The 20,579-nt window shown below is 44.7% G+C and overlaps 1 protein-coding gene across 2 annotated transcripts in view; it reads left to right on the top strand.

The window, feature by feature from the left end:
- LOC118373716 (synaptosomal-associated protein 25-B-like) overlaps positions 1-20,579 on the top strand; it is a 103,121-nt gene that overhangs the window by 48,675 nt on the left and 33,867 nt on the right. For both annotated transcript variants that reach the window (XM_052485800.1, XM_052485801.1), the window contains exons 2-3: positions 4,785-4,922; positions 17,032-17,073. In XM_052485800.1, coding sequence (XP_052341760.1) covers positions 4,851-4,922; positions 17,032-17,073 — 114 coding nt within the window. In that variant the 5' untranslated portion in view covers positions 4,785-4,850. The remainder of the gene's footprint in view (positions 1-4,784; positions 4,923-17,031; positions 17,074-20,579) is intronic.

Genomic DNA, 20,579 nt, shown 5'->3' with positions numbered 1-20,579 from the left:
CAGCAGCGTGTCATGTGGAGGGGGATGGGGAGGCGGAACTTAGCGACACATAGAGCCCTAGTAGCCTAGATCCACTCAATCTCAATTCATCTTTCCACAATCTTCTTCTCAACAGTATTGAAGGAGGTCCAAGGTCCCTTGGTAGACTGTTCCTCTCTGATAGACTGTTCCTCTCTGACCTCTCCTGTTGAGAGGGAAGATGAGGGGAGGGGATCGAGAAAAGATTAATTGAGCCTGAGCCTCATGTGTTTTAGAAAGCCTCTCTCAAAGGTTTTCATCTAAACTCGACAAAAGCCTCGGCCATTTTATGTTCCGAGATGCTTTGTTGTCGGGACAGATGGGAAACCATATCGTGTGAATGCTGTCAAATACACAATGGCGGAACACAGTGAGAACCAGCTTGAGCTTGATGTCAACGATATCGTCTCTATTTCTGTACACTGGGATTCAGTCGGCAGGAAGTGGGAACTCGTGTTCTTTTTATCCAAATCAACAAATGAAAGTTATTTTCAGGTGAGGGGAGGCTCAGGTCCCACTGTGCACGGACGTCAGTTCAACATCTATTATACGTTTGTTCAACGTCATTTCCTTGAAACGATGTGGAAACAAGGTTGATTGAACCAGTGTGTGCACATTGGTGTGATCCTATGTTTTAATGTCAGATAAGGTCTCACTCCCTCTCTTTCTCTCCCATTCTCACTCCCTCTCTTTCTCTCCCATTCTCACTCCCTCTCTTTCTCTCCCATTCACTCCCTCACTTTCTCTCCCATTCACTCCCTCTTCCCACTCCCTCTCTTTCTCTCTCATTCTCACTCCCTCTCTTTCTCTCCCATTCTCACTCCCTCTCTTTCTCTCCCATTCACTCCCTCTCTTTCTCTCCCATTCACTCCCTCTTCCCACTCCCTCTCTTTCTCTCCCATTCTCACTCCCTCTCTTTCTCTCCCATTCACTCCCTCTCTTTCTCTCCCATTCTCACTCCCTCTCTTTCTCTCCCATTCACTCCCTCTCTTTCTCTCCCATTCTGAATTGGAATGATTGAGTGTGTAGTATTGTTTTAATGTACATGTTATGTTAATGGGATAAATAACAGATTGAAGTGAACTTAAAGTTTATTCTCTCTCTGCTTCTCTCTCCCTACCCCTCTCCCTCCCTACCCCTCTCCCTCCCTTCCTCTCTCCCTCTCCCTCATTCCCCTCCCCCTCCCTTCCTCTCTCCCTCCCCTACCCTCCCTGCCCCTCTCCCTCCCTGCCCCTCTCCCTCCCTACCCCTCTGCCCCTCCTCCTACCCCCCCTCTCCCTCCCTTCCTCTCTCCTCCCTACCCCTCTCCCTCCCTACCCCCTCTCCCTCCCTACCCCTCTCCCTCCCTCTCCCCCTCCCTCCTCCCTACCCCTCACCCTCATTACCCCTCTCCCTCCCTACCCTCTCCCTCCTGCCCCTCTCCCTCCCATTACCCCCCCCCTACCCCCCCTAACCCTCTCTCCTACCCCTCTCCTCCTACCCCTCTCCCTCCCTTACCCTCCCCTCATTACCCCTCTCCCTCCTACCCCTCTCCCTCCCTACCCCTCCCTCCCTGCCCCTCTCCTCCCTCCCCTCCTTAACCCCTCTCCCTCCCATTACCCCCTCCCTACCCTCTCCCCTCCCCCCTCCTACCCCCCTCCCTCCCTCATTACCTCTCCTCCCTACCCTCCCTACCCCTCTCCCTCATTACCCCTCTCCCCCTCCTTACCCCTCTCCCTCATTACCCCTCTCCCCTCATTACCCCTCTCCCTCCCTACCCCTCTCCCTCATTACCCCTCTCCCTCATTACCCCTCTCCCTCATTACCCCTCTCCCTTATTACCCCTCTCCCTCATTACCCCTCTCCCTCATTACCTCTCCCTCCTTACCCCTCTCCCTCATTACCCCTCTCCCTCCCTACCCCTCTCCCTCATTACCTCTCCCTCCCCTTCCCCCTCTCCCTCATTACCCCTTTCTCTCCCTACCCCTCTCCCTACCCCTCTCCCTCATTACCCCTCTCTCTCCTTACCTCTCCCTCCTTACCTCTCTCCCTCTCCCCCTCCCTTCCTCTCTCCCTTCCCCTCTCCCTCCCTACCCCTCTCCCTCATTACCCCTCTCCCTCCCTACCCCTCTCCCTCATTACCCCTCTCCCTCCTTACCTCTCCCTCCCTTCCTCTCTCCCTCATTACCCCTCTCCCTCATTACCTCTCTCCCTCCTTACCTACCTCTCCCTCCCTTCCTCTCTCCCTCATTACCCCTCTCCCTCATTACCCCTCTCCCTCTTTACCCCTCTCCCTCCCTAACCCTCTCCCTCATTACCCCTCTCCCTCCTTACCTCTCCCTCCCTTCCTCCCTCCCTCCCTACCCCTCTCCCTCCCTTCCTCTCTCCCTTATTTCACTTATAATTTACTGTATCACAATTCCAGTGGGTCAGAAGTTTACATGCACTAAGTTGACTGTGCCTTTAAACAGCTTGGAAAATTATGTCATGGCTTTAGAAGCTTCTGACAGACCTAATTGACATATTGGAGGTGTACCTGTTGATTGGAGGTGTACCTGTGGATGTATTTCAAGGCCTACCTTCAAACTCAGTGCCTCTTTGCTTGACATCACGGGAAAATCAAAAGAAATAAGCAAAATTGTATACCTCCACAAGTCTGGTTTATCCTTGTGAGCAATTTCCAAATGACTGAAGGTACCACGTTCATCTGTACAATCAATAGTAAGCAAGTATAAACACCATGGGACCACGCAGCCTTCATACCACTCAGGAAGGAGATGATTCTGTCTCCTAGAGATGAACGTATTTTGTGCGAAAAGGGCAAATCAATCCGAGAACAACAGCAAAGGACCTTGTGAAGATGCTGGAGGAAACAGGTACAAACGTATCTATATTCACAGTAAAACGAGTCCTATATCGACGTAACCTGAAAGGCCTTTCAGCAAAGAAGAAGCCGCTGCTCCAAAACCGCCATAAAAAAGCCAAACTACGGTTTGCAACTACACATGGGGACAAAGATCGTACTTTTTGGAGAAATGTCCTCTGGTCTGATGATACAAAAATATAACTGGCCATAATGACCATAGTAATGTTTGGAGGAAAAAGGGGGATGCTTGCAAGCCGAAGAACACCATCCCAACCGTGAAGCACGGGGGTGACAGCATCATGTTTGTGAGGGTGCTGTGCTGCAGGAGGGATAGATGGCTTCATGAGTGAGGAAAAGTATGTGGCTATATTGAAGCAATCAGTTAAAGCTTGGTCGCAAATGGGTCTTCCAAATGGACAATGACCCCAAGCATACTTCCAAAGTTGTGGCAAAATAGCTTAAGAAAAACAAAGTCACGGTATTGGAGTGGCCATCACAGAGCCCTGACCTCAACCCCATAGAAAATATGTGGGCAGAACTGAAAAAGTGTGTGCAAGCAAGGAGACGTACAAACCTGACTTACACCAGCTCTGTCAGGAGGAATGGGCCAAAATTCACCCACCTTATTGTGTGAAGCTTGTGGAAGGCTAACCAAAATGTTTGACCCAAGTTAAACAATTTAAAGGCAATGCTACCAAATACTAATTGAGTGTATGTACACTTCTGGCCCACTGTGAATGTGATGAAAGAAATAAAAGCTGAAATAAATCATTATCTACTATTATTCTGACATTTCACATTCTTAAAATAAAGTGGTGATCCTAACTGACCTAAGACAGGGAACTTTTTACTAGGATTAAATGTCAGGGATTGTGAAAAACTGAGTTTAAATGTATTTGGCTAAGGTGTGTGTAAACTTCCCACTTCATCTGTATTTATAAAGCCCTTTTAACATCAGCATATGTCTCAAAGTGAGGTACAGAAACCCAGCCTAAAACACCAAATAGCAAGCAATGCAGATGTAGAAGCACGGTGGCTAGGAAAAACTCCCTAGAAAGGTAGGAACCTAGGAAGAAACCTAGAGAGGAACCAGGCTCGGAGGGGTGGCCAGTTCTATGTGAGTACATGGCCATTAAGGCCAGATTGTTCTTTGAGATGTTCAGAAGGAGAAAAGAGATAGGGAAGGACTCTAACCTTGAGGGATTTTGTCTGCTGTGTCTGTATGTCTGTCTAATCTAGACCATGCTTCAGTGGTTGCAAACTCGTTTGACTCAGAACTAGGGGAACTATGAGAACTCTGACAACTCCGACAACTCCGAGAACTCTGAGAACTATGAGAACTCTGAGAACTATGAGAACTCTGAGAACTATGAGAACTCTGAGAACTATGAGAACTCTGAGAACTATGAGAACTCTGTGAACTATGAGAACTCTGAGAACTCTGAGAACTATGAAAACTCTGAGAACTATGAGAACCTCCGACAACTCTGACAACTCTAAGAACTATGAGAACTCTGAGAACTCTGAGAACTATGAGAACTCTGAGCCATCCACAATGCTATGTAGACTAGATTCATTATCAAAGAATTGACCTGTTCTACCATATCTGAATTGTATACCGGATGCAGCTTGACTTGTTTGGGATCTCTCATATCCCCACTAAGCAGCGACTCTAAAGGGATAATAAATATTCTGTTCATCGCCATAACGCACTAACGTGATACTTTGATACTTATCTTTTTTCTCTCTCTCTCTCTCTCTCTCTCTCTCTCTCTCTCTCTCTCTCTCTCTCTCTCTCTCTCTCTCTCTCTCTCTCTCTCTCTCTCTCTCTCTCTCTCTCTCTCTCTCTCTCTCTCTCTCTCTCTCTCTCTCTCTCTCTCTCTCTCTCTCTCTCTCTCTCTCTCTCTCTCTCTCTCCTCAGTCTTAGCAGTAGCAGCCAGTCTTCTCGTGGTTTGGAGGCCGACGCCCATCTCACTACCTAGAAGCCATGGCAGATGAAGCGGACATGCGCAATGAGCTGGAAAACCTGCAGGCGAAGGCAGATCAGATAGCCGATGAGGTAAACACACACACACACCTCACACATCCCTCACACAAACCTCTCACACACTCCTCACACATCCCTGACACAAACCTCTCACACACACCTCACACATCCCTCACACAAACCTCTCACACACCTCACACACCCCTCACACAAACCTCACATACGAATCTCACACAAACCTCACACACTCCTCACACAAACCTCACACACGAACCTCACACAAACCTCACACACTCCTCACACAAACCTCACATACGAACCTCACACAAACCTCACACACAAACCTCACACACTCCTCACACAAACCTCACACACTCCTCACACAAACCTCTCACACACCTCACACAAACCTCTCACACACCTCACACAAACCTCACACACTCCTCACACAAACCTCTCACACACCTCACACAAACCTCTCACACACCTCACACAAACCTCACACACTCCTCACACAAACCTCTCACACACCTCACACACTCCTCACACAAACCTCACACACGGCCCTCACACAAACCTCGCACACTCCTCACACAAACCTCCACACACGAACCTCACACGTGAGTGACGGCTCACAGTAGACCGTCATCCTTTCATTCACACAAATGAGATCCACATCGGGGCTCATGTCTGAAAAGCGTCTTAGAGTAAAAATGCTGATCTAGGAACAGTATTGTATTTAAGATCAAAATTAATACGATTATACGGACAGGGGGGCACCTGATCCTAGATCAGCATTTCTACTCTGATATGCTTTTTGGAACACCTGAGACGGAAGCATACAACTAGACATCTGTTCCACATTCAGAGCTCCTTCAACCAGACATCTGTTCCACATTCAGAGCTCCTTTAACCAGACATCTATTCCACATTCAGAGCTCCTTCAACGAGACATCTATTCCACATTCAGAGCTCCTTCAACTAGACATCTGTTCCACATTCAGAGCTCCTTCAACTAGACATCTGTTCCGTATCAGAGCTCCTTCAACTAGACATCTATTCCACATTCAGAGCTCCTTCAACTAGACATCTATTCCATATCAGAGCTCCTTCAACGAGACATCTATTCCACATTCAGAGCTCCTTCAACTAGATATCTGTTCCACATCAGAGCTCCTTCAACCAGACATCTATTCCACATTCAGAGCTCCTTCAACGAGACATCTATTCCACATTCAGAGCTCCTTCAACTAGACATCTGTTCCGTATCAGAGATCCTTCAACTAGACATCTATTCCACATTCAGAGCTCCTTCAACTAGACATCTGTTCCGTATCAGAGCTCCTTCAACTAGACATCTATTCCACATTCAGAGCTCCTTCAACTAGACATCTGTTCCATATCAGAGCTCCTTCAACTAGACATCTATTCCACATTCAGAGCTCCTTCAACGAGACATCTATTCCACATTCAGAGCTCCTTCAACTAGACATATGTTCCATATCAGAGCTCCTTCAACTAGACATCTGTTCCATATCAGAGCTCCTTCAACTAGACATCTGTTCCACATTCAGAGCTCCTTCATCTAGACATCTGTTCCACATTCAGAGCTCCTTCAACTAGACATCTATTCCACATTCAGAGCTCCTTCAACTAGACATCTGTTCCGTATCAGATCTCCTTCAACTAGACATCTATTCCACATTCAGAGCTCCTTCAACTAGACATCTGTTCCATATCAGAGCTCCTTCAACTAGACATCTGTTCCACATTCAGAGCTCCTTCAACTAGACATCTGTTCCATATCAGAGCTCCTTCAACTAGACATCTGTTCCATATCAGAGCTCCTTCAACTAGACATCTGTTCCACATTCAGAGCTCCTTCAACTAGACATCTGTTCCACATTCAGAGCTCCTTCAACTAGACATCTATTCCACATTCAGAGCTCCTTCAACTAGACATCTGTTCCATATCAGAGCTCCTTCAACTAGACATCTATTCCACATTCAGAGCTCCTTCAACTAGACATCTGTTCCATATCAGAGCTCCTTCAACTAGACATCTGTTCCATATCAGAGCTCCTTCAACTAGACATCTGTTCCACATCAGATCTCCTTCAACTAGACATCTATTCCACATTCAGAGCTCCTTCAACTAGACATCTGTTCCATATCAGAATCAGAGCTCCTTAAAATAGACATCTATTCCACATCAGAGCTCCTTCAACTAGACATCTGTTCCATATCAGAGCTCCTTCAACTAGACATCTATTCCATATCAGAGCTCCTTCAACTAGACATCTGTTCCATATCAGAGCTCCTTCAACTAGACATCTGTTCCGTATCAGAGCTCCTTCAACTAGACATCTGTTCCACATTCAGAGCTCCTTCAACTAGACATCTATTCCACATTCAGAGCTCCTTCAACTAGACATCTATTCCACATTCAGAGCTCCTACAACTAGACATCTATTCCATATCAGAGCTCCTTCAACTAGACATCTGTTCCATATCAGAGCTCCTTCAACTAGACACCTGTTCCACATTCAGAGCTCCTTCAACTAGACATCTATTCCACATTCAGAGCTCCTTCATCTAGACATCTGTTCTGTATCAGAGCTCCTTCAACTAGACATCTATTCCATATCAGAGCTCCTACAACTAGACATCTGTTCCATATCAGAGCTCCTTCAACTAGACATCTATTCCACATCAGAGCTCCTTCAACTAGACATCTGTTCCATATCAGAGCTCCTTCAACTAGACATCTGTTCCATATCAGAGCTCCTTCAACTAGACATCTGTTCTGTATCAGAACTCCTTCAACTAGACACCTGTTCCACATTCAGAGCTCCTTCAACTAGACATCTATTCCACATTCAGAGCTCCTTCATCTAGACATCTGTTCCGTATCAGAGCTTCTTCAACTAGACATCTGTTCCATATCAGAGCTCCTTCAACTAGACATCTATTCCACATTCAGAGCTCCTTCATCTAGACATCTGTTCCACATCAGAGCTCCTTCATCTAGACATCTGTTCCGTATCAGAGCTCCTTCAACTAGACATCTGTTCCGTATCAGAGCTCCTTCAACTAGACATCTATTCCACATTCAGAGCTCCTTCATCTAGACATCTGTTCCGTATCAGATCTCCTTCATCTAGACATCTGTTCCATATCAGAGCTCCTTCAACTAGACATCTATTCCACATTCAGAGCTCCTTCATCTAGACATCTGTTCCGTATCAGAGCTTCTTCAACTAGACATCTGTTCTGTATCAGAGCTCCTTCAACTAGACATCTGTTCTGTATCAGAGCTCCTTCAACTAGACATCTGTTCCGTATCAGAGCTTCTTCAACTAGACATCTGTTCTGTATCAGAGCTCCTTCAACTAGACATCTGTTCTGTATCAGAGCTTCTTCAACTAGACATCTGTTCTGTATCAGAGCTCCTTCAACTAGACATCTGTTCTGTATCAGAGCTCCTTCAACTAGACATCTGTTCCATATCAGAGCTCCTTCATCTAGACATCTGTTCTGTATCAGAGCTCCTTCATCTAGACATCTGTTCTGTATCAGAGCTCCTTCATCTAGACATCTGTTCCGTATCAGAGCTTCTTCAACTAGACATCTGTTCTGTATCAGAGCTCCTTCAACTAGACATCTGTTCTGTATCAGAGCTCCTTCATCTAGACATCTGTTCTGTATCAGAGCTCCTTCAACTAGACATCTGTTCCGTATCAGAGCTCCTTCATCTAGACATCTGTTCCGTATCAGAGCTCCTTCAACTAGACATCTGTTCCGTATCAGAGCTCCTTCATCTAGACATCTGTTCTGTATCAGAGCTCCTTCAACTAGACATCTGTTCTGTATCAGAGCTCCTTCATCTAGACATCTGTTCCGTATCAGAGCTTCTTCATCTAGACATCTGTTCCGTATCAGAGCTCCTTCATCTAGACATCTGTTCTGTATCAGAGCTCCTTCAACTAGACATCTGTTCCATATCAGAGCTCCTTCAACTAGACATCTGTTCTGTATCAGAGCTCCTTCAACTAGACATCTGTTCCATATCAGAGCTCCTTCATCTAGACATCTGTTCTGTATCAGAGCTCCTTCAACTAGACATCTGTTCCATATCAGAGCTCCTTCAACTAGACATCTGTTCTGTATCAGAGCTCCTTCAACTAGACATCTGTTCTGTATCAGAGCTCCTTCATCTAGACATCTGTTCCGTATCAGAGCTCCTTCAACTAGACATCTGTTCCGTATCAGAGCTCCTTCATCTAGACATCTGTTCTGTATCAGAGCTCCTTCAACTAGACATCTGTTCCATATCAGAGCTCCTTCAACTAGACATCTGTTCCGTATCAGAGCTCCTTCAACTAGACATCTGTTCCACATCAGAGCTCCTTCAACTAGACATCTGTTCTGTATCAGAGCTCCTTCAACTAGACATCTGTTCTGTATCAGAGCTCCTTCAACTAGACATCTGTTCCATATCAGAGCTCCTTCAACTAGACATCTGTTCCATATCAGAGCTCCTTCATCTAGACATCTGTTCCGTATCAGAGCTCCTTCAACTAGACATCTGTTCCATATCAGAGCTCCTTCAACTAGACATCTGTTCCATATCAGAGCTCCTTCATCTAGACATCTGTTCCGTATCAGAGCTCCTTCAACTAGACATCTGTTCCATATCAGAGCTCCTTCAACTAGACATCTGTTCCATATCAGAGCTCCTTCAACTAGACATCTGTTCCATATCAGAGCTCCTTCATCTAGACATCTGTTCCGTATCAGAGCTCCTTCAACTAGACATCTGTTCCATATCAGAGCTCCTTCATCTAGACATCTGTTCCATATCAGAGCTCCTTCATCTAGACATCTGTTCCGTATCAGAGCTCCTTCATCTAGACATCTGTTCCATATCAGAGCTCCTTCAACTAGACATCTGTTCCATATCAGAGCTCCTTCATCTAGACATCTGTTCCGTATCAGAGCTCCTTCAACTAGACATCTGTTCCATATCAGAGCTCCTTCATCTAGACATCTGTTCCATATCAGAGCTCCTTCATCTAGACATCTGTTCCGTATCAGAGCTCCTTCATCTAGACATCTGTTCCATATCAGAGCTCCTTCATCTAGACATCTGTTCCATATCAGAGCTCCTTCATCTAGACATCTGTTCCGTATCAGAGCTCCTTCAACTAGACATCTGTTCCATATCAGAGCTCCTTCAACTAGACATCTGTTCTGTATCAGAGCTCCTTCTAGACATCTGTTCTGTATCAGAGCTCCTTCAACTAGACATCTGTTCCATATCAGAGCTCCTTCAACTAGACATCTGTTCCATATCAGAGCTCCTTCATCTAGACATCTGTTCCGTATCAGAGCTCCTTCAACTAGACATCTGTTCCATATCAGAGCTCCTTCAACTAGACATCTGTTCCATATCAGAGCTCCTTCATCTAGACATCTGTTCCGTATCAGAGCTCCTTCAACTAGACATCTGTTCCATATCAGAGCTCCTTCAACTAGACATCTGTTCCATATCAGAGCTCCTTCATCTAGACATCTGTTCCGTATCAGAGCTCCTTCAACTAGACATCTGTTCCGTATCAGAGCTCCTTCAACTAGACATCTGTTCCATATCAGAGCTCCTTCAACTAGACATCTGTTCCGTATCAGAGCTCCTTCATCTAGACATCTGTTCCACATCAGATCTCCTTCATCTAGACATCTGTTCCGTATCAGAGCTCCTTCATCTAGACATCTGTTCTGTATCAGAGCTCCTTCATCTAGACATCTGTTCCATATCAGAGCTCCTTCATCTAGACATCTGTTCCGTATCAGAGCTCCTTCAACTAGACATCTGTTCTGTATCAGAGCCCCTTCATCTAGACATCTGTTCTGTATCAGAGCTCCTTCATCTAGACATCTGTTCCATATCAGAGCTCCTTCATCTAGACATCTGTTCCGTATCAGAGCTCCTTCAACTAGACATCTGTTCCGTATCAGAGCTCCTTCATCTAGACATCTGTTCCGTATCAGAGCTCCTTCATCTAGACATCTGTTCCGTATCAGAGCTCCTTCATCTAGACATCTGTTCCATATCAGAGCTCCTTCATCTAGACATCTGTTCCGTATCAGAGCTCCTTCATCTAGACATCTGTTCCGTATCAGAGCTCCTTCATCTAGACATCTGTTCCGTATCAGAGCTCCTTCAACTAGACATCTGTTCCATATCAGAGCTCCTTCATCTAGACATCTGTTCCGTATCAGAGCTCCTTCATCTAGACATCTGTTCCATATCAGAGCTCCTTCATCTAGACATCTGTTCCGTATCAGAGCTCCTTCATCTAGACATCTGTTCTGTATCAGAGCTCCTTCATCTAGACATCTGTTCTGTATCAGAGCTCCTTCAACTAGACATCTGTTCCGTATCAGAGCTCCTTCATCTAGACATCTGTTCTGTATCAGAGCTCCTTCATCTAGACATCTGTTCTGTATCAGAGCTCCTTCATCTAGACATCTGTTCCGTATCAGAGCTCCTTCATCTAGACATCTGTTCTGTATCAGAGCTCCTTCATCTAGACATCTGTTCTGTATCAGAGCTCCTTCATCTAGACATCTGTTCCGTATCAGAGCTCCTTCATCTAGACATCTGTTCCGTATCAGAGCTCCTTCATCTAGACATCTGTTCCATATCAGAGCTCCTTCATCTAGACATCTGTTCCGTATCAGAGCTCCTTCATCTAGACATCTGTTCCGTATCAGAGCTCCTTCATCTAGACATCTGTTCCGTATCAGAGCTCCTTCAACTAGACATCTGTTCCGTATCAGAGCTCCTTCATCTAGACATCTGTTCCGTATCAGAGCTCCTTCAACTAGACATCTGTTCCGTATCAGAGCTCCTTCAACTAGACATCTGTTCCGTATCAGAGCTCCTTCATCTAGACATCTGTTCCGTATCAGAGCTCCTTCATCTAGACATCTGTTCCGTATCAGAGCTCCTTCATCTAGACATCTGCTCCTTCAACGACATCTGTTCAGAGCCCCTTCATCTAGACATCTGTTCCATATCAGAGCTCCTTCAACTAGACATCTGTTCCATATCAGAGCTCCTTCATCTAGACATCTGTTCCATATCAGAGCTCCTTCATCTAGACATCTGTTCCGTATCAGAGCTCCTTCATCTAGACATCTGTTCCATATCAGAGCTCCTTCATCTAGACATCTGTTCCGTATCAGAGCTCCTTCATCTAGACATCTGTTCCATATCAGAGCTCCTTCAACTAGACATCTGTTCCATATCAGAGCTCCTTCATCTAGACATCTGTTCCATATCAGAGCTCCTTCATCTAGACATCTGTTCCGTATCAGAGCTCCTTCATCTAGACATCTGTTCCATATCAGAGCTCCTTCATCTAGACATCTGTTCCGTATCAGAGCTCCTTCAACTAGACATCTGTTCCGTATCAGAGCTCCTTCATCTAGACATCTGTTCCATATAGCTCAGACATCTGCTCCTTCATCTAGACATCTGTTCCGTATCAGAGCTCCTTCATCTAGACATCTGTTCCTCAGAGCTCCTTCAACTAGACATCTGTTCCGTATCAGAGCTCCTTCATCTAGACATCTGTTCCGTATCAGAGCTCCTTCATCTAGACATCTGTTCCGTATCAGAGCTCCTTCATCTAGACATCTGTTCCGTATCAGAGCTCCTTCAACTAGACATCTGTTCCGTATCAGAGCTCCTTCAGCTAGACATCTGTTCCGTATCAGAGCCCTTCATCTAGACATCTGTTCCGTATCAGAGCTCCTTCATCTAGACATCTGTTCCGTATCAGAGCTCCTTCAACTAGACATCTGTTTCAGAGCTCCTTCAACTAGACATCTGTTCCGTATCAGAGCTCCTTCATCTAGACATCTGTTCCGTATCAGAGCTCCTTCAACTAGACATCTGTTCCGTATCAGAGCTCCTTCATCTAGACATCTGTTCGTATCAGAGCTCCTTCAACTAGACACCTGTTCCGTATCAGAGCTCCTTCAACTAGACACCTGTTCCGTATCAGAGCTCCTTCAACTAGACACCTGTTCCGTATCAGAGCTCCTTCAACTAGACATCTGTTCCGTATCAGAGCTCCTTCAACTAGACATCTGTTCCGTATCAGAGCCCTTCAGCTAGACATCTGTTCGTATCAGAGCTCCTTCATCTAGACATCTGTTCCTTCAGAGCCCTATCAGCTAGACATCTGTTCCGTATCAGAGCTCCTTCAACTAGACATCTGCTCCTTCATCTAGACATCTGTTCGTATCAGAGCTCCTTCAACTAGACATCTGTTCCACATTCAGAGCTCCTTCAACTAGACATCTGTTCCATATCAGAGCTCCTTCATCTAGACATCTGTTCCGTATCAGAGCTCCTTCAACTAGACATCTGTTCCATATCAGAGCTCCTTCATCTAGACATCTGTTCCGTATCAGAGCTCCTTCAACTAGACATCTGTTCCATATCAGAGCTCCTTCAACTAGACATCTGTTCCGTATCAGAGCTCCTTCAACTAGACATCTGTTCCGTATCAGAGCTCCTTCAACTAGACATCTGTTCCGTATCAGAGCTCCTTCATCTAGACATCTGTTCCACATTCAGAGCTCCTTCATCTAGACATCTGTTCCGTATCAGAGCTCCTTCATCTAGACATCTGTTCCGTATCAGAGCTCCTTCATCTAGACATCTGTTCCGTATCAGAGCTCCTTCATCTAGACATCTGTTCCGTATCAGAGCTCCTTCATCTAGACATCTGTTCCGTATCAGAGCTCCTTCATCTAGACATCTGTTCCGTATCAGAGCTCCTTCATCTAGACATCTGTTCCGTATCAGAGCCCTATCAGCTATTGTGTCGCACTTTACCTACACTGTAATACATACCTAACGGAAGATAGCCTGTATGGGGATTTGCAAGTCATGAATTAGAAATACGTGTGAGTGCTGTTTGACTATAAATAGGCTGTATTGCTCTAAGCTAAGCTGAGTCAACCAGACCCTGCTGTGTTTACACAGCTTGGTCACTCAATATGGCAATCAGCTTTGGCCTTATATTGAGCAATGTGTTTTGGTTTCCAAGGATAGAAAGAGATCAAGTCTGTGTATGTAAATCGCAATATAACTTTATTTTTATTTTTATAAAGCTCATTGAGGCTGATCCATATGTATTTAACTGTATCAATTGAACACTGTCTAACAGTATACCCATTTGGCTTCCATGGAGAGAAAGAGATCTCATCTTTATATAGATTACGAAAGGACCTTTGTTGATTCTTTGAGGTAGCGCCAGGACTAGGACTTCCTGTCAGGGGTAAAAAATAACAGACAACCAGCCATGGACCGAATTTCTCAGACAAATCCCACTTTGTGTCAAGAGCACTTGAGTATTTGGGCCTGCTAGTGTGGGGGAAAAAAACTGGCACGGCACAGGAAGGAGTCTTTCCAAAATGGCCGTCGGTCTGGTCTGGGTTGGTAGTCATCTGGATGACAATATATGATATAATCACATCTCCTGTCTCGTGACCTACATGTGTCTTTGAGAAAAGTGTAATATTATGCCTTATTATAATTGCCCCGTCTGTCGCCCCGCAGGGTGAACGTGTGGCATCTGAGGTCGGTAACAGAAGGTCTAATATCTCACCCTTACTCCACAACTGGCGCATGTAGCCCACTGTCTTTGGGTTCATTTGATCACAGATTGACAATGCGTTAGAAATCTCACGTTAATAATCCCACATTAATAATCCCTGGCTTGGTTGTTTTGCTATCCACGTCACTGTTATTCTCTCACTATTCTCCTCTGTCATTGAGCCCTGCTTTTCAACTACCGTTAGTCAGCCATACATTATATTTGCCATAAAGTAACTATCATGGTTATGTGTCCTACTGTGTCTATGTCCCTGTGGTTTTGCTGTGGGTGAGGTTTTAGACAGTGTTAACTGTACATCTCTCTGGCCTGTCCTTTCCTAAGGAGTGGGGACGCAGCCTTTAATTCAGATCGCTAGAATAGTAGAATAGCTCAAATGGACCTATGAAACATTCATGAAGAGATAATGTAATCCAGCCAGGCTCTGGAGAGAGAGGGAGATGGGAGAGGGGGAGAGATTAGAGGGAGGGAGGGAGAGAGGGAGAGGGGGAGAGATTAGAGGGAGGGAGGGAGGGAGGGAGAGAAAGAGAGAGAGAGAGAGAGAGAGAGAGAGAGAGAGAGAGAGAGAGAGAGAGAGAGAGAGGTGCAAGAGATATAGAGAGAGGTGCAAGAGATATAGAGAGAGAGATTGAGGAGGGGCACGGTAGATAGGAAGGGAGACATTCAGAGGCAAAATATTGTTATGTAAAAGCAGATTGTTGGAAACGGAGGGAGGGAAGAGTGAGGAGAACATGTGATAAATTCAGTGGGAATGTGAAGACTTGGTTATGATACATCCTCCTATAGACCGGGAGCTCCAAATATTGGCACAGTGACTCAATTGTTGTTGTTTTGGCTCTGTACACCAGCATTGCAATTTGTAAACGGTTCACCCAATATGGATGAAAATACCCTCAAAGTCCTGCACATTAACCTCGTAGTCATTGTATCATTTCAAATCCAAAGTGCTGGAGTACAGAGCTGAAATACTAACCCTGTCAATATAGGAGGTGATCTGATTATTATTTAATTTTTGTATTATATAATGATTATTTTGTTTATGAAATGGGTTCACTGAATGAAAATGGAGTTCCAATAGAGTTGACACCAGCACTGGTTACAGGTGTGTTCATCACCAGGTGTGTTCATCACCAGGTGTGTTCATCACCAGGTGTGTTCATCACCAGGTGTGTTCATCACCAGGTGTATTCATCACCAGGTGTGTTCATCACCAGGTGTGTTCATCACCAGGTGTATTCATCACCAGGTGTATTCATCACCAGGTGTATTCATCACCAGGTGTGTTCATCACCAGGTGTATTCATCACCAGGTGTGTTCATCACCAGGTGTGTTCATCACCAGGTGTGTTCATCACCAGGTGTATTCATCACCAGGTGTGTTCATCACCAGGTGTATTCATCACCAGGTGTGTTCATCACCAGGTGTGTTCATCACCAGGTGTGTTCATCACCAGGTGTGTTCATCACCAGGTGTATTCATCACCAGGTGTGTTCATCACCAGGTGTGTTCATCACCAGGTGTGTTCATCACCAGGTGTATTCATCACCAGGTGTGTTCATCACCAGGTGTATTCATCACCAGGTGTGTTCATCACCAGGTGTGTTCATCACCAGGTGTATTCATCACCAGGTGTGTTCATCACCAGGTGTGTTCATCACCAGGTGTGTTCATCACCAGGTGTGTTCATCACCAGGTGTGTTCATCACCAGGTGTATTCATCACCAGGTGTGTTCATCACCAGGTGTGTTCATCACCAGGTGTGTTCATCACCAGGTGTGTTCATCACCAGGTGTATTCATCACCAGGTGTGTTCATCACCAGGTGTGTTCATCACCAGGTGTATTCATCACCAGGTGTGTTCATCACCAGGTGTGTTCATCACCAGGTGTATTCATCACCAGGTGTGTTCATCACCAGGTGTGTTCATCACCAGGTTTATTCATCACCAGGTGTGTTCATCACCAGGTGTGTTCATCACCAGGTGTATTCATCACCAGGTGTGTTCATCACCAGGTGTATTCATCACCAGGTGTATTCATCACCAGGTGTGTTCATCACCAGGTGTGTTCATCACCAGGTGTGTTCATCACCAGGTTTATTCATCACCAGGTGTGTTCATCACCAGGTTTATTCATCACCAGGTGTTCATCACCAGGTGTATTCATCACCAGGTGTGTTCATCACCAGGTGTATTCATCACCAGGTGTGTTCATCACCAGGTGTGTTCATCACCAGGTGTATTCATCACCAGGTGTGTTCATCACCAGGTGTGTTCATCACCAGGTGTGTTCATCACCAGGTGTATTCATCACCAGGTGTGTTCATCACCAGGTGTATTCATCACCAGGTGTATTCATCACCAGATGTGTTCATCACCAGGTGTGTTCATCACCAGGTGTATTCATCACCAGGTGTGTGGTACAGTACAGTCGTAGAGAAGAGATTTATCTGACAACTCTCTAATATGGGTCTTTTCTCTTCACAGTCGCTGGAGAGCACTCGGCGTATGCTGGCCATGGTGGAGGAGGTAAGGTCATCTTAACATTACACACACCACACAGTTTTCTTATTCAAATTGAGAGACGGGTGTAATTTCCTGATAGAATGTAAGCGGCTGTATTTCCTTTTAAGGTGAATGGAGAAGTTTGGTGCGGGTTTGATTACATGAATTATACAGTACATAGCACATCTCCTCACATCATAGAGCGTGACTCTGCCCAGTTGAGGGACTAGCATCACTCCTACTTGCCGGAAGACAAATGGCTGAGTAGTGGTTTTGTACTGTCAATCTGTGGCTGTCTCTGTTTCCTGAGTGCTTTAAATGGTATAGACAGACCGAGGATGAAGGGCCAATATCCCAGCATGTATTATGCATGAGTAGCTCTCAATGTGACTCCCCAGATGGTCTCTTCTAGGGGATATAGGAACATACTGCCTGTCTGTAAAGTAGAGCTGGACCATGGACAGCCAACACAGTCTATAATCCCAGGCCTCTCTATAGATTCAATATGTGTGGCCGTCGTTGTAAATGTATCTTCCTAGATATAGTATGTTGAGCTTCTTCACCAATAGCTTGGAGCTGTATCGCATCCGGCCGTGATTGGGAGTCCAATAGGGAGGCGCACGATTGGCCCAGCGCCGTCCGGGTTTGGCCCGGGGGTTAGGCCATCATTGTAAATAATAATTTGTTCTTAATAACTAACTTGCCTAGTTAACTGAATATGGTAACGCTACACCAGCTAAAGACCTGACGAGGGAAGGGTGGGGTTTATCAGAGGAGTATGTGCATAAGTAGTATGTCATATATGCATAGTCACTTTAACCATATCTACATGTACATACTACCTCAATCAGCCTGACTAACCGGTGTCTGTATGTAGCCTCTCGACTGTATATAGCCTCGCTACTTTTATAGCCTCACTACTTTATATAGCCTCGCTACTGTATATAGCCTCTCTACTGTATATAGCCTCTCTACTGTATATAGCCTCTCTACTGTATATAGCCTCTCTACTTTTATAGCCTCACTACTGTATATAGCCTCGCTACTTTTATAGCCTCACTACTGTATATAGCCTCTCTACTGTATATAGCCTCTCTACTGTATATAGCCTCTCTACTGTATATAGACTCTCTACTGTATATAGCCTCTCTACTGTATATAGCCTCTCTACTGTATATAGCCTGTCTACTGTTTATAGCCTCTCTACTGTATATAGCCTCTCTACTGTATAAAGCCTCTCTACTGTATATAACCTCTCTACTGTATATAGCCTCTCTACTGTATATAGCCTGTCTACTGTATATAGCCTCTACTGTATATAGCCCCTCTACAGTATATAGCCTCCCTACTGTATATAACCTCTCTACTGTATAAAGCCTCTCTACTGTATATAGCCTCTCTACTGTATATAGACTCTCTACTGTATATAGCCTGTCTACTGTATATAGCCTCTCTACTGTATATAGCCTGTCTACTGTTTATAGCCTCTCTACTGTATATAGCCCCTCTACTATATAGAGCCTCTCTACTGTATATAGCCTGTCTACTGTATATAGCCCCTCTACTGTATAGAGCCTCTCTACTGTATATAGCCTCTCTACTGTATATAGCCTGTCTACTGTATATAGCCTCTCTACTGTATATAGCCCCTCTACTGTATAGAGCCTCTCTACTGTATATAGCCTCACTACTGTATATAGCCTCTCTACTGTATATAGCCTGTCTACTGTATATAGCCCCTCTACTGTATAGAGCCTCTCTACTGTATATAGCCTCTTTACTGTATATAGCCCCTCTTCTGTATATAGCCTGTCTACTTTTATATCCTCTCTACTGTATATAGCCTCTCTACTGTATATAGCCTGTCTACTGTATATAGCCCCTCTACTGTATAGAGCCTCTCTACTGTATATAGCCTCTTTACTGTATATAGCCCCTCTTCTGTATATAGCCTCTCTACTTTTATAGCCTCTCTACTGTATATAGCCCCTCTACTGTATATAGCCTCTTTACTGTATATAGCCCCTCTTCTGTATATAGCCTCTTTACTGTATATAGCCCCTCTTCTGTATATAGCCTCTCTACTTTTATAGCCTCTCTACTGTATATAGCCTGTCTTTTTACTGTTTTTTTATTTCTTTACTTACCTATTGTTCACCCAATACCTTTTTTTCCCATTATTGGTTAGAGCCTGTAAGTCAGCATTTCTGTCACGCCCTGACCTTAGATCTTTTTATGTCTCTATTTTGGTTTGGTCAGGGTGTGATTTGGGTGGACATTCTATGTTCCTTTTTCTATGTTTTTGTATTTCTTTGTTTTATTTTGGGTATGGTTCTCAATCAGGGACAGCTGTCTATCGTTGTCTCTGATTGGGAACCATACTTAGGTAGCTTTTTCTCACAGGGTTTTTGTGGGTAGTTAATTTCTGTTTAGTGTTTTGCACCTTTCAGGACTGTTTCGGTTATTCCCGTTGTTATTAGTGTTCAGTTTTAATAAAGAAAGCATGAAAACTTACTACGCTGCGCTTTGGTCCGATGATTCCTCATCTTCCGACGACGAATACCGTTACAGTTTCACTGTAAAGTCTACATCTGTTGTATTCGGCGCATGTGACAAAAAAAATACTTGATTTGATTTGTTATTACAAATCCGAGAATAGTGTGTTCTTTGTTACAATATTGTTGTTCATTCACACATTGAAGATTGACATCAAAACATCACTTTTATAATTGTAAATCTTTCACGGCTATGAGGCTGGGTTGTGGTGATAAATAACATATTACTTTAGCTACCGAGGCATTGAGAAACCCGCCCCACCCACCCAGGTCAATACTTTTCCAATGATCCTCTGTAGCACAGGAGCACTAACAGGGTGAGAGTCGAACAAGTGCTCTCCTTATGTTGTGTGGGCTTTGAAATCTTCAACACAAGGCTAATACAATCAGGCAAGAGTATCGGTGCAGGGAGAGTGTCTGTTCAGCGCTGTTCAAATCAAATCAAACTTTATTTGTCACATAGACCTTACCGTGTGTAGACCTAACCGTGTGTTGACCTTACTGTGTGTAGACCTTACCGTGTGTAAACCTTACAGTGTGTTAACCTTACCGTGTGTAGACCTTACCGTGTGTAAACCTTACCGTGTGTAAACCTTACCGTGTGTAGACCTTACCGTGTGTTAACCTTACCGTGTGTAAACCTTACCGTGTGTAGACCTTACTGTGTGTTGACCTTACCATGTTACCGTGTGTTAACCTTACCGTCTGTTAACCTTACCCTGTGTAGATCTACCGTGAAATGGTTACTTACAAGCCCTTAACCAACAGTGCAGTTCAAGAAGTGTTAACACATTTTTTACCAAATAGACTAAAGTTTAAAAAATTATCAAAAGTAACACAATAAGAATAACAATAATGAGGCTATATATGGGGGGACTGGTACCGAGTCAGTGTGCGGTTAGTTGAGGTAATCTGTACATGTAGGTGGGGGTGAAGTGACTATGCATAGATAATAAACAGTGAGTAGCAGCAGTG

Source organism: Oncorhynchus keta, chromosome 29 (assembly GCF_023373465.1).
Source record: "Oncorhynchus keta strain PuntledgeMale-10-30-2019 chromosome 29, Oket_V2, whole genome shotgun sequence".
Taxonomy (NCBI): Eukaryota; Metazoa; Chordata; class Actinopteri; order Salmoniformes; family Salmonidae; genus Oncorhynchus; species Oncorhynchus keta.
This window is presented reverse-complemented; position numbering and strand designations above follow the sequence as displayed.